This window comes from Vespula vulgaris, chromosome 2 (assembly GCF_905475345.1).
Source record: "Vespula vulgaris chromosome 2, iyVesVulg1.1, whole genome shotgun sequence".
Classification (NCBI taxonomy): Eukaryota; Metazoa; Arthropoda; class Insecta; order Hymenoptera; family Vespidae; genus Vespula; species Vespula vulgaris.
Genome location: NC_066587.1, coordinates 4,298,712 through 4,313,606, shown reverse-complemented (window position 1 = coordinate 4,313,606; position 14,895 = coordinate 4,298,712). Strand labels below are relative to the sequence as shown.

The 14,895-nt window shown below is 28.1% G+C and overlaps 2 protein-coding genes across 2 annotated transcripts; both read right to left on the bottom strand.

The window, feature by feature from the left end:
- Positions 1-2,021: 2,021 nt before the first annotated feature.
- Positions 2,022-2,785, bottom strand: LOC127061971 (putative gustatory receptor 2a). Its single transcript, XM_050989503.1, has 5 exons — positions 2,766-2,785; positions 2,456-2,708; positions 2,328-2,396; positions 2,179-2,268; positions 2,022-2,093 (listed from the first exon to the last, which is right to left on the bottom strand). Exons 1-5 carry the CDS (start codon positions 2,783-2,785, stop codon positions 2,022-2,024), a joined length of 504 nt encoding a protein of 167 aa, XP_050845460.1.
- Positions 2,786-6,938: 4,153 nt separating this feature from the next.
- On the bottom strand, positions 6,939-10,316 carry LOC127061970 (gustatory receptor for sugar taste 43a-like). The gene is made up of 8 exons (XM_050989502.1): positions 10,273-10,316; positions 9,960-10,208; positions 9,820-9,902; positions 8,060-8,213; positions 7,806-7,991; positions 7,477-7,723; positions 7,113-7,202; positions 6,939-7,043 (listed from the first exon to the last, which is right to left on the bottom strand). The coding sequence occupies exons 1-8, from the start codon at positions 10,314-10,316 to the stop codon at positions 6,939-6,941; spliced, it is 1,158 nt and encodes a 385-aa protein (XP_050845459.1).
- Positions 10,317-14,895: the final 4,579 nt, after the last annotated feature.

The following is a 14,895-nucleotide window of genomic DNA, read 5'->3' as shown; positions in this document are numbered from 1 at the left end:
TCGTTTATATTCCTAGCACACTTGATTAGTTCCAAATGTATCTCCCTTCGATATGAAATGCAATATATGAAATATTAATATAACTATTTTGTACAATTTCACCATATAATAATTACCTTGCTTTTTTTATCTTCATAGCGCCATCGTCCAATTTATACGTTCGACGAATATTATTTAACAGAGGATCGTTATTTTTAATATTTCTGCTTCGAAGGATTCTTTTATGTTGTGGCGAATCGATAGTAGTCGTTAACATACTTTTTAATAAGTCATTCAATTGACTAAATTTTATTTTTATATACCTATTTTTAATTTTAAATGCATTAAAAATTGTATATCTTACAGTCTTACTATACATAAAACAATTTACTTACCTTACCCAGAAAACAAAATTAAAATCGAAGATTGACAATAGGATAAAGGGATAATAGTAGAGATAAAAGAAAATAAAAATTCTCCAATAATTTAACTCCAATGATATGAAGGTTCGAATATCAAATATTGTTACATATATTATCATGAAAACAAAAAATAACATCATATAACACTGTTGCCAAAAACATCTAGACAAATTCATTGGAATATTTAGTTGTTCCATGATTTGAACACAATTTTCTATTTGCAACGTGAACTGCTTTGTCTTCTGCAAAAGATAACAAAAAATGTCGTAAAATAAAAATAAAAATAAATTGAATAAATTATTAAAAAAGAACAAAAAATCTCACTTTTCTTCTGAAAACACCAGCGATGATGGGGACGATATAAGACGTGTAAGCACAACAAACGTATAACCGAAGTGATATTTGTATAAGGAATGGTTGTCCATCTTCATAAATGTATTCGAAAAACGAATTTAGATACATCATTGAAAGGTAAAACATGATAGAGAAGCAAGCATAAATTATACCCATTATGTAAATTTTAAAATCGGTAAAATATTCTATTAGACCAGTGGAAAAAATCGAATTCATTATTATCAACGGTTTAATGACACATCGAAATTTCCCCGTAAGAGACATTTCCAAAATTTTCTTCAAAGAATCAATTTTATTTGTATTATTCCTTCTTTTCGTAGAAACTAATTATTTCGAACACACTCATCGAAAAACTTCGTACTTAAAGTTCTTTCAAATGTGAAGAAAGTGCAGAACATTCTTTGCTGAATTTCGAAATGAAACTTACTACATCTCACAATTCATTGCTTGCATTTTATCTTAGTTAGATCTAATTGCATATTATTTTGACCTACATTTGCAATCGCATAAGTGATAACTATATTTTTCCATTGTGCAATCGTTCGATAGAACCCTCTTACTGGTTATTACCTTATCACTACAAATGAATAAATAGGTAATTATTTAATGCGCCGATGTTATCTTTTCCTCGGATAAGCTTCCCTGTTTTTTCCATGTTCTTTTTTTTCAAAGTAAATCTTTTATAGAGTGAAAAAATCAAATTGTAGTCGGGGAAGTAGCAATAATAGTTGTTAAGATTAGATTAGGCAAGTGATGCATATCATCAAATATAAATCATATTACTTATCGTAAGTTATATAAGTGTAGAATAATTAAACACGAGCCATCTGTTTCGAAAATATAATTTTTCACTTTCCAAATAAATGTTAAAGTTTCCTTCTTCATTTTCAAACGACTACTGCTGGAGCTTTATAGAAACATTAACTTTAACTACAAGTGTCTATTCTTATTATATTCGAATGTTTTCGTAACGTATATTATTAGATTGCTAGCTTCGAAAAAAAACTACCAATTTTCTACTTACCCGACTCTTCCATTTCGCTAAATATTATCCTCGTCTTCGTTTTTTCGATGAGAGGCACATATTACTTCGTTATCAAATGAAAATGAATAAAAGATTATTTCTTAGACAAAATGTTATATTAAAGTTAACATTTGTAGCTATTATAGCAATTATAACTAACAAGAAGTACAATTATTTCAATTATTTCAAATAATACTCTTATCGATCCTACAATGAACAAAACGAAAGACTCCCATAGTAATTTATGATCCTCCTTTTATTGAATCGGTTACTTGTATCATGATAACCATGTACGTCGTTATGATGCTGATACACTGAAAAATAAATAAGTAAATTATATTTCTCATTATTCCTCTCTTCATTTTCATAATATGATTGTGGATAAATAATCATACCAACCGAACAAATATGTTTACAATTAAGATTATATAAACCAAATGCGGAATAAGCATTACGACGCCGCATCATTTGCAAAGAAAATATTTCCACCTGTATAGAAAACAATATTAATTCATGAAAATTCTGAAATATTACATAAAAATATCAACCTCCTTTTGTATCTCGAAATCCGTATTTTGTCCATAAAATGTGTGAATAATTTCGTTCGTTCGCTCAGCCTATAAAAGTCATGAAATCGTAATATGAAATAGAACGCTGAATCAATACTCTCCCATACCTCTTTCGTTGTTTTATCACAAACATAATTAACGATAAAAATTTTAGTCGAATATTGTAAACACAACAAAAGTGTTCTAATGGATGCTAAAATCAATTCGTGAATGTCACATATCTCTTCCTTAAACTTCACATAAAGAGTATATAGCGAATATGTGTTAAGTAAAACACACATTGCAATTTCTAAGGATATCTGTATACCGTACATATTACTAAAACTTTTCGACACTCTCCATAGTTCCAAATGAATCTGTCTGAGAATATCAAATTTTCATGAGTATTATAAATAATACTTTATTCGCTAGGCTTACCTTATAGTTCGTAACAACATTCTACTTCGATTTATTTTGTGACTTGAAATTTGCAATTGTGACTGCCTTTGTCTTAATGATGGTGCAACGATAAATAATTTTTCCGAGTTGATGGGGAGAAATCGTTCTATAGAAAAGGAACCATCAGCGTCTTTATGCTTAAATAAATTCGAAGCAATAGAAGAAATAGATAGCATGCTAATATCGCCAAGGAGTTCGTTCGCTCTTTCAAATTCCGATTTGATGCACCTATGTATTTCAAAGATTTCTAGTTTATAATAAAAATGAATTAATGCATAAACCCATTACATACCTTACAATAGTAATGAATTCGCCCACCAGTAAAAATTCAACCATAAAACTATATACATGTAAAAATGTTAAGCAATATGTCCCAAATGATTTAAAAAACGGCTCATCACGTAAAATTTGCTTTATGACCGTTAACGACAAGAAGAAGAACAGATAAATGATTATTATCGTTATATCCACTATCGTTCTATTGTAAACGCTGTTGAAAGATGCCGGTGAGCCTAACGCTTGAAGCGTTTTATCGACCTCGTTTATCTTTCTAGCACATAATTTTGATGCCTGTATATTGTTCATATCAAGAAAATCAATAAATAATTTTGTTAAAAATCAACAATATTAATATATCATATAAAATTTTAAGACTCACTTTGCTCCGATATAATCCCATTAAAAGTATCACAATTATCACTACATGATGTATGATAGTTGTCATATAAAATATAGTTTCGTGTAAATCAATTACTCTGTTGTGTTTCCAATAAAAACGACCTGCAATGTACAGACAGTAAAGTGACATTGAATAAAGAAAACTACACACTCGTCTTGAAAAATCACTGGGAAATCCGAAAAATCGCAATCCAAAAATAATGCTTAGAATATAGACCGGTCGCAGAACATCACTCATACTTTTCGATCGCTCATACTTTATTTTATCAACTTTACAAATACGTCGGACACTTCCTTTTTTTCTAAATCTCTCAAATAAACTTCTCATAATTATTTTGTCGAATTTTCTAATCGTCGACAACAACAAATCACTTATTTGAAGAATATATAAAAAATTTTCAATATATCGCAGTCTTTATCCCTTTTATCTAAGTTTTTTCCCTTATTTTGTAAGGCTCCGACGGAGTCCGATAAGATGTCTTCGAAGGATATTATAGTAATGCGTGCGAGTCTCTCACTTGTGGCGCTGCGATCCTAATCGAGTCAATAACACTTTCTATTTCGTTGATCTCTCATTACCTTGAATAATTCATAATAATGTCTAGAACGGTAAAGGTACAATAGCAAGTATTAGAATATAGTTGAAAAAATTTTAATACCTTTTATTATTATATTTTTTATGAAGTACATTAATATGATGTATAAATTAAAAATAAAATCACAAAATTGAACATGAAAATTAAACAATAGTATCAGTACCGTTAGTGCAATGAAAAAAAAACACATTCAAAATAGCACTCAGGAATAAACAAATGCAGCCAATATTAATATGCAAATTTGCTTATTGTATTCATACTTTTTAAATGCATGTGCTATAAAACACTAAATACACATGTATTAGAAAAGAAATTGAACGGAGTGCTATAAATATTTAATGCTTTGAAGATTTTGCAGCACCGTATGTAGATTTAAACGATTCTAAATCAAACAATGATATTAATTTTCTGTATAATTATTAATCGATATCGTTGAATTTTCAGTTGACATTTGTTGCGATATACTCCCAATTTGAATAAGAATAACGAGGTAAGTTACGATGGTACCGATCACCTAAAAATAATAAACATTAGTTTTCCATTATTTTAATATAAATCTAAAAATCGATAGCAAACATTATACTTTAAACGTACGCTACGTAATAACCTATAGTCTAGATCAAATAAGCCATTAATTGTTAAGATCAGTGGGTTTTGAATAATCTGTAACGTGAAGTCACGAATCTGGAAACATAAATATATTAATAGATATTAATTTCCCATAAATTTACAATTGTCAAATATTACCTCGGCACGAAATTCGTTACTTGTTGACGGTTCGTACAATTCGCAAAGAATATCTCCAATATTCGTCGCATGTAAAAAAATAAGATATAACATCGATAATTATTTCGTTTAGCGATTAGTTGACACTTACAGAAAAAAAATTATCATAAAAAAAAATATAATGAACACTCGTAAAAAACATACCTCGGTACCAGTTCGAGCACATACATGACTTACTATTATGATCTTGACCACACAGTGAGAAATCCAATAGAAAAAAATAAGATCTAGATGCAAGTGTGCGTGATAATCCATAATCATAAAGAGCTGGTACATATTGTAAGACATAAAAGTAATTAAAATTGAAGCCGATAATATAGAGAACAAAATATGTAAGCCGTAAGCATCGTTTATATTCCTAGCACACTTGATTAATTCCAAATGTATCTCCCTTCGATATGGAATGAAATATATGAAATATTAATGTAACTCTATTCTATATATACATATATATATATATATATATATATATATATATACATATATATACATACATATATATATACATATATATATACATATATATACATACATATATATATATACATATATATATACATATATATATATATATATACATATATATATTTTTTTTAATAATTGAAATTGATAATTAATAATAAAAATTAATAATTAATATTGATAATTACAAATACTATTATTGCTCCCACTAATAATTACCTTACTTTTTTTATCTTCATAGTGTCGTCGTCCGATTTATACGTTCGACGAATATTATTCAACGAAAGATCATTCCTTTTGATATTTCCCCTTCGAAAGACTCTTTTATGTTGCGGCGAATCGACAGTAGTCGTTAGCATACTTCTTAATAAGTCATTCAGTTGACTAAACTTTATCTTTATATACCTACTTTTAATTTAAAACTCATAAAAAATACTATATCCAACAATTTTGTGATACATAAAACAATTTACTTGCCTCATCCAGAACACAAAAGTAAAATCACTAACAAAGAGTACGATAATGGGATAACGGTAGAGATAAAAGATAATAAAAATTGTCCAGTAATTTACCCCGAATGAGAGTAAGGTTCGCATATCAATTGCTATCATATATATTAATATAAAAACAAAAACTAATACTACATAGCACTGTTGCCTCAAATGTTTGGACATATTCATCGGAATATTTAATTGTTCCATGGTTCGAATGCAACTTTCTATTTGTAACGTAAAATGTCTTGTCTTCTGCAACAGATAATAAAAAATGCCGTAATATAAAAATATCAATAAATTAAATAAAGTACCAGAATAAAGAACATTACCTTTCTTCTCAGAACACCAGCGATAATAGGAACGATAAAAGATACGTAGCTATTAAAAAAATGTAACCAAGACGATATTTGTATAACAAATGATTTTTTACCGTCATATATAAATTCGAAAACCGAATTTAAACAGATCATCGAGATATAAAAAATGATAGAGAAGCATGCATAAACTATACCGATCGTGTTAATATTATAGTTGATGAAATATTCTACTAGACCCGTGGAAACAATCGAGTTGATTATTACCAACGGTTTGATTCTACGTCGAAATTCCGAAGTAAGAATCATATCCAAAGTTTTCTTCAATGAGTCAAATTTATTTGTATTATATTTTCTTCTCGTAGAAACCAAAATATTTCAAACACACTTATCGAGAACTTTCGTATTCAAAGTTCTTTAAAACGAAGAAAATGCAGAACATTCTTTGCAGAGTTTCGAAATGAAACTCACTACATCTTACAACTCATTGCTTGCATTATATCTTATTACATTCATAGGTGATATTTGTTTGACCTATGTTCGCATTCAACGGAGTGGAAATTACTCTCTGTCTTCGTGCAATCATTCCATGAAAACCACTTACAAGTATTACCTTCTTATCGCATAAAAATAAATAGAAAATTATGGAATACTTAGATATTGTTTGTATTTACCCTTCTATTTTCTCTTCAGGTTTTCGATTTTTCTTTTTATCGATTCACAGAAAAAATGAAAAGGTGTAATATAAAAGAAATATAATATTGTATAAAGCATTGTATGCGTTGTATATTTGTCAAAAAAAGAAACATTCTAATTCATTCATTATATCGTTGACGTTGAATTATGAATCGCATTATTGAAGAATGCTTTAGGTTTATCTCCAACTTGAAGAAGTATGACGAGATAAGTAATAATTGTACCGATCGCCTATAACAAATATAATAAACTTCTATCAAATGAAAAAGAAAATGAATTAAATGTGTATTTACAACTTACATTATATATTAAAGTATGATCTAAATCATAAAATCCGCAAGCAGTGAACTTTAAACGATTCTGGATTAATTGATACATAAACTCACGAATCTGAAATAAAGAATTATAGGTTTTATATACTTTGTATGTATTCTTATACCAGATATTGATAAAAATTATTTCCTACTTGATCACGAAATTTCCTGCTGGTCGAAGGTTCGTACAATTCATAAAGAATCTCTCCAGTATTCGCAACATATAAAAAAAATAAGAAAACTCAATACGCACTTATATATCTTAAATTTAAAATAGATTGTATATTTTTTAAATATTAGATACATGAATAAACAAAAAAATAGAATAAAGATTGTTAAACAAAACATACTTCTGTAATCGTTGTCTGACATATATTCGTTATTGCAAAAACTTTGAAGAAACAATAAAATATCCAATAAGAATGCGTGTAAAACTGTATCATACAATTGTAATAATTGTTTGTTGTTAAAGTAACGAACGCATTATATAACGCCGTAGTAATAAATAAAACGGATGTTAATATGGATATAAAAATTTGTAATCCATAAGCCTCATTTGCAATACTGGCACATTTCATCAATTCCAAATGGATTTGTCTTCAATGAAAAAAACAACAGAAAATTACAAAAAGTTGGAGAAGGATAATAAAAAGTATCGGACAAATTATAAATAATTTACTTGATTCTTTTTAATTTCGCAAGGTTTTCATACGCTTTATACGTCCCATAATGAGTAGATAACGAAGAATCATCTTCCCAATTATTCTTCATTCTGAACACTCTTTTATGTTGTGGAGAATCGATAGTCGTTATCAGCATGCTTTGGAGTACAGCATTCAATTGAACAAATTTGATCTTTATATATCTATATTGAAATCATACGTTATTGTTTAGCAAATTTTGACTCGTTGTATGATAAATTGACTGACTTACCTGATCCAAAACACAAAAGTAAAATCGGTAATTATCATTATGATGACAGGATTGAAATTTATGCAGTAAACCATTATTATCACACTATTGTCTATTTTTGACAATAATTTTGTGTCAGACAGCCAGAGAGTTTCACCTACATACAAACCTGATACTAGAAAGATTAAAAATACATCTGCAATACATTGATACCGAAAAAATGAAGAATAATTTTCCGGAACTTTCAGTGCATTCATTCCTCGTATACAGATTTCCATTCGTTCTATGAACAATTTTATTCGCTGTAAAAGTCAATCAATCAATTTTAATAATACAGTAATTTTATTAGTAAAGAAATTACTATTAAGTAATCGAAAATTTTTACCTTTCTTCTCGTAAAACCATTAAAAATTGCTATCAGATAGATAAAGTCATTAATAAAAAATTGAAATTTGCTAATTGTCTTTAACAATTCCGTTCCTTGACTTTGAGTGAAATTATCAAACATATTCTTAAATGTAAAAAATAAGATATTGTAAAGAACAAAACAAGAAATGACATAAGCGAAACCAATCATATGAATGGTCCGTTGAACAAAGTATTCTAATAGACCAGTGCAAACGATTGAATTAACGATAATCAAGGGCATGAGGGAACGTTGAAACTTCTTCGATCGAAACATTTTAAAAGTTTCCTTAATTCTCTTTTTTAATATTTACACTGATCTTCTCCAAATTAAATTTAAAAATTTCCGTTCTTATTTTCAAACTACTTCTCGCTGGAGTTTTTCAGCGAAACTAATTCCTATCAGCAATTTTTATCCTTATTATACTTAAGTGTTTTCACAATAGATATCACTATGACTTGCAATAAAAACTATGAATATCCTACTCACCCTATCTTTTTCATCAACTTAAATATTTTCTTTGTCCTTGTCTTTTGATGGATATCATTCATCCACATACATATGCATTATCTTCCCATGAAGACAAAATTAATAAGAAATTATTTATTAAGCGAAACTATATTGATTTTTACTGTTATCACTATTAAAGAAGCTAATGAATTATTACATTTATTTCTCTGTAGAATTTTATTAGATACATGAAGTAACACGTAATTTTTTATAATAACACTCGCATAGTTTGTAAAATTGACAAAACAAAGGACCACCGCTAAGATTTATGATCCGCTTTTTATTGAATCGGTTACTTGTATTATTATAACCATGTATGTCGTTATAATGCCGATGCACTGAAGAATAAAAAAATATTAGATGTTTCATTATTCTTTCCATATTTATAGCGTAATTATATCCAAATAATTGTACCAACTGAGCAAATGTGTTTGCAATTAAGATTATATAATCCGAATGCGGAATACGTAATAGTAACTTGCATCATTTGTAAAGAAAATATCTCTACCTATAAAAAAGACAATATTAACTCATATAGACTTAACAATATTTCTTAGATATATTAACCTCTTTTTTTATCTCGATGTCCGTATTATTACCATAAAATGTGTAAATAATTTCGCTGGTGTGTTGAGCCTAGAAAAATCATGAAAGGGTCATGTAAAATTGAATGGAGAATCACTGCTCTCCCATACCTTTTTCGTTGTTTTGTCACAGATGTAATTAACGGCAAAAATCTTCATCGAATATTGTAAACAATACAAAATCGTTATAATGAATTGAGCAGTCACTTTTTCAATATTATATCTTTCTTTCTCATAGAACACATAAAAGTAATATAACACATATATATTTAGCAAAATACACATTGCAATTTCTAGAGATATCGGTATGCCGTACATATGACTAACGCTTCTCGATACTCTATATAATTCCAGATGAATCTGCCTGAGAATATCAAATTTTCACGTATATTGTAAATAATACTTTATTCGTTGGACTCACCTGATTGTTCGTAACAATTTTTTAATTCTATTTATTTTGTGCCTCGCAATTTGCAAACGTGATTGCGTTTGGCGTAATGAAGGAGCCACGATAAATAATTTTTTCGAATCGACAAGAAGACTTCGTTCTGTAGAAAATGAACCCTCAATTCCTTTGTGTTCAATTAATTGCAACGTAATGGAAGAAATTGGTAGAATGTTGTCGTCACTAAGGAGTTCGTTCGCCCGTTGAAATTCCGATTTGATGCATCTACGTATTTCATGAATTTCTCATTTATAATACTAATAAATTGGTAATTAAAATCATTACATACCTTACAACGGTAAGGAATTCGATTACTAGTAAAAATTCGACCATGTAACTATATATATGTAAGGACAAGTTATGTATAATGGACCATTTATAATCCAGTTGATCTGTTAAAATCATACTATACATCATCATTATTACGAGAAGAAACAAATAAATAATGACGATCACTATATCTATAATAGTTCTTTTGTAAATGCAGTCGAATGATGTCGATGAACCTAACGCTTGAAGCGTTTTGTCGACCTCGTTTATCCGTTTTATACATAATTTCATTGTCTATGTATCGTTCGGTTCATGAAAATTATTGATTAAATATTATAGAGTGAAATCCTTAATATTAATATATCATAAAATGTTTTTGTACTCACCTTGCTCTGATATAATCCCATCATAAGTATCACAAATATCATCGTAAAATTAACAATAAGTATAACATAAGATATAGTTCGGTCTAATTTGTATAGTTTAACGTCGTTTTTACGTTTTTTATAATAAAACCAACCGACAAAATACAAACAACAAAGTGACGTAGAATAAAGAAAACTCAGTATTGGCCTTGAATGTCCTCGGGGAAATACGAAAACACGTAATCCAAAGATATTGCTTAGAATATAAATTGGCCATAAAATGTCGTTCATACTTTTCGATGGAATTTCGTAAATTTTAGAGGTACTTCGAACTTTTTCTTTTTTTTTAAGTCTCCCAATTAAGTTTCTCATAGCAACTGTGTCTCTAATCGTCAACGTTTTTTTTTGGATAATATATAAACTAATTTGAAAAGATCAACGTTTTTATCCGTCTTGTTTGTTTTCTTCTTTTATTTGTTGAAACACGAATGAAGGATATCTCCGATGAGATGTCCTCGAAGAATATTATGATAATGCGTAGGAGTTTCTCGAGTATGATATTTAGAAACTCATTAAATCGATAACACTATCCACTTCGTTGATCTATATCGTTATGTTGAATAATTCATAACCATCTAACCATAACTGAAGATCTAGACATAACCGTCTAAGACAGTGAAATTAAAAGGACAAGTATCACGATGTAACTAAAGAAAGATCAATATAGTTATTATTATATGTCTTATTAACTACATTATTATTTTTAATAAAATAAATTAATAAATATTTTAACAACACTCCAATATATTGAAAATGATTCCAAAATTTTCTGCATATATTGAATATGATTACACTTATTTTTATTTATTTACTGCACGAATCGATGTTCAAGTGAATATTTGCAGAGTGAACTTAATCAATTTAAAAAAATTATCAGTGATGTTGTAAAAAAATACCGAGAAAGTTCGATTGATTTGTGTGTATATATATATATATATATATATATATATATATATATATCGTTTTTTCATCATAAAAATTGTTAATAATTTCATTGTCTTCAACAAATAAAAAATGATTTATATTACGTCCGATTATAATTGTAGCTGCCGAAAAACTTATCTCCTCGATTGTCCGTTCAATATAGAATGACAAAAAATCACTTCAAATATAGCACTAAAAAACTAATAAACGAATGCAGCTAATTGATACATACAAATTTCCTTATTGTATCCACACTTTTTATATACAAGTGCTATAAAACAATACGCATGTTGGAAAAAAAGTATAACCAGGTTACTATAAATATTTAATGCTGTAAAGATTCTCCAACGCCGTATGTTGATTTAAACGAATTTGTATTCAAGAATGATATCAATTATCTGTATAATTATTAGTCGATAACGTTGAATTTTCAATTAACACTGGTCGCACTACATTCCCAACTTGTATAAGAATAATGAGGAAAGTGGTGACGGTACCGAGCACCTAAAAATAACAAATTTTCGATAATTTTAATATAATAAATCTAATAATCGGTAGCAAAAATTATGCTTTGAACGTACATTACGCATTAATGTATAGTCCAGATCAAAGAAGCCATTAGTTGTAAAGATCAGTGGGTTTTGAATAACCTGTAAAGTGAAGTCACGAATCTGGAAGTATAAATGTATTGATTAATATTCATTTCCCATAAATTTACAATTGTCAAGTATTACCTCGGCACGAAATTCGTTACTCGTTGACGGTTCGAACAATTCACAAAGAATATCTCCGGTGTTTGTCGCATGTAAAAAAAAACATATAACATCAAAATTTATTTCGTTTAGTGATTAGTTAACATTTGAGGAAAAAGAATTCATTATTATAAAAAAAAAAAAAAAATATAATGAACACTCATAAGGAACATACCTCGGTCACAGTTCGTGCACATATATAACTTATTATCACGATCTTGATTGCACAGTGAAAAATCCAATAGAAAAAAGTAAAATTCAGATGCACTTGTGCACGATAGTCCATAGTCATAAAGAACCGGTACATGTTGTAACACGCAACAGTGATTAAAATTGTAGCCGATAATATAGAGAATAAAATGTGTAAGCCATAAGCATCGTTTATATTCCTAGCACACTTGATTAATTCCATATGTATCTCCCTTCCATAAAGAATGAAATATATGAAATATTAATATAACTATATATATATATATATATATATATATATATATATATATATATATATATACTATATATATATAAAATATTAATAAGTAAAATTGACAATTATAAATACTATTATTGCTCCGACTAATAATTACCTTATTTTTTTTATCTTCATAGCGTCGTCATCCGATTTATACGTTCGACGAATATTATTTGACGGAGGATCATTCCTATTGATATTTTCCCTTCGAAGGACTCTTTTATGTTGCGGCGAATCGACAGTAGTCGTTAGCATACTTCTTAATAAGTCATTCAGTTGACTAAACTTTATCTTTATATACCTACTTTTAATTTAAAACTCATAAAAAATACTATATCCAACAATTTTGCGATACATAAAACAATTTACTTGCCTCATCCAGAACACAAAAGTAAAATCGCTAACGAAGAGTACGATAATGGGATAACGATAGAGACAAAAGATAATAAAAGTTGTCCAGTAATTTACCCCGAATGAGAGTAAAGTTCGAATATCAATTGCTATCATATTTATTAACATAAAAACAAAAATTGACATTATATAACATTGTTGCTTCAAACATTTCGACAAATTCATCGGAATATTTAATTGTTCCATGGTTCGAATACAACTTTCTATTTGTAACGTAAAATGTCTTGTCTTCTGCAACAGATAATAAAAAATGTTGTAATATAAAAATATCAATAAATTAAATAAAGTATCAGTATAAAGAACATTACCTTTCTTCTCAGAACACCAGCGATAATAGGGACGATATAAGATACATAACTGTTACAAATGTACAACTTATACGATATTTGTATAAGGAATGGTTGTTTGTCGTTACGTAAAAATTTGGAAAATAAAGCTAAATAGATCATCAAAATGTAAAAAATAATAGAGAAGCATGCGTAAACTATACCAATCGTGTTGATATTATAATCGATGAAATATTCCACTAGACCAGTGGAAAAAATGGAGTTGATTATTATCAATGATTTAATGTCACGTCGAAATTGCAACCTAAGTAACATTACCAAAATTTTCTTCAACGATTCAAATTTATTTTTATTATACTTTCTTCTCGTGGAAACTAACTATTTCAAACACACTAATAGAGAACCTTCGAATTCAAAGTTCTTTGAAACGAAGAAAATGCAGAAAATCCTTTACTAAGTTTCGAAATGAAACTCAAGACATATCAGGACATATTGCTTGCATTATGTATTATTACATTCATAGTTGATATTTTTTTGACCTATGTTTGCATTTGATGGATTGGGATTACTCTCTGTTTTCATATAATCATTCGATATAAATATTACCTTCAAATGGCATAAAAATAAATAGGAGATAATGGAATACTAAGATATTATTTCTACTTACCCTCCTATCCTCTCCTCGGTTTTTCAATTTTTCTTCTTATCAATTCACAGAAAAAATAAAAAGGTATGATATAAAAATAATATAATATTGTATAAAGCATTGTCTATAACACATGTTATATTTTCGAAAAAAGAAACATTCCAATTTATTCATTACATCATGGACGTTGAATTATAAATCGTATTATTAAAGAATACATTAGGCTTATCTCCAACTTGAAGAAATATGACAAGGTAAGTCATAATCGAACCAATCGCCTACAACATACACAAATATAAGAAATTTTTATTAAATAAACAAGAAAATGAATCAAATGTATATTGTCAACTTACACTATATATGAAAGTATGATCTAAATCATAAAATCTGCAGACGGTAAACATTAAACGATTTTCGATTAATTGATACATAAACCTACAAATCTGAAAAAAAGTGTTATCGATTTCATATATATTGTATATATTCCTATATCAAATATTGATGAAAATTATTTCCTACTTGATCACGAAATTTCCTGCTGGTCGAAGGTTCGTACAATTCATAAAGAATCTCTCCAGTATTCACAGCATATAAAAAAAAATAAGAAAAATCAATACGCACTTATATCTCTTAAATTTAAAAAAGATTGTACATTTTTTGAATATTAGATACATAAATAAACAAAAAAAAATAGAATAAGAATTGTTAAATAGAACTTACTTCTGAAA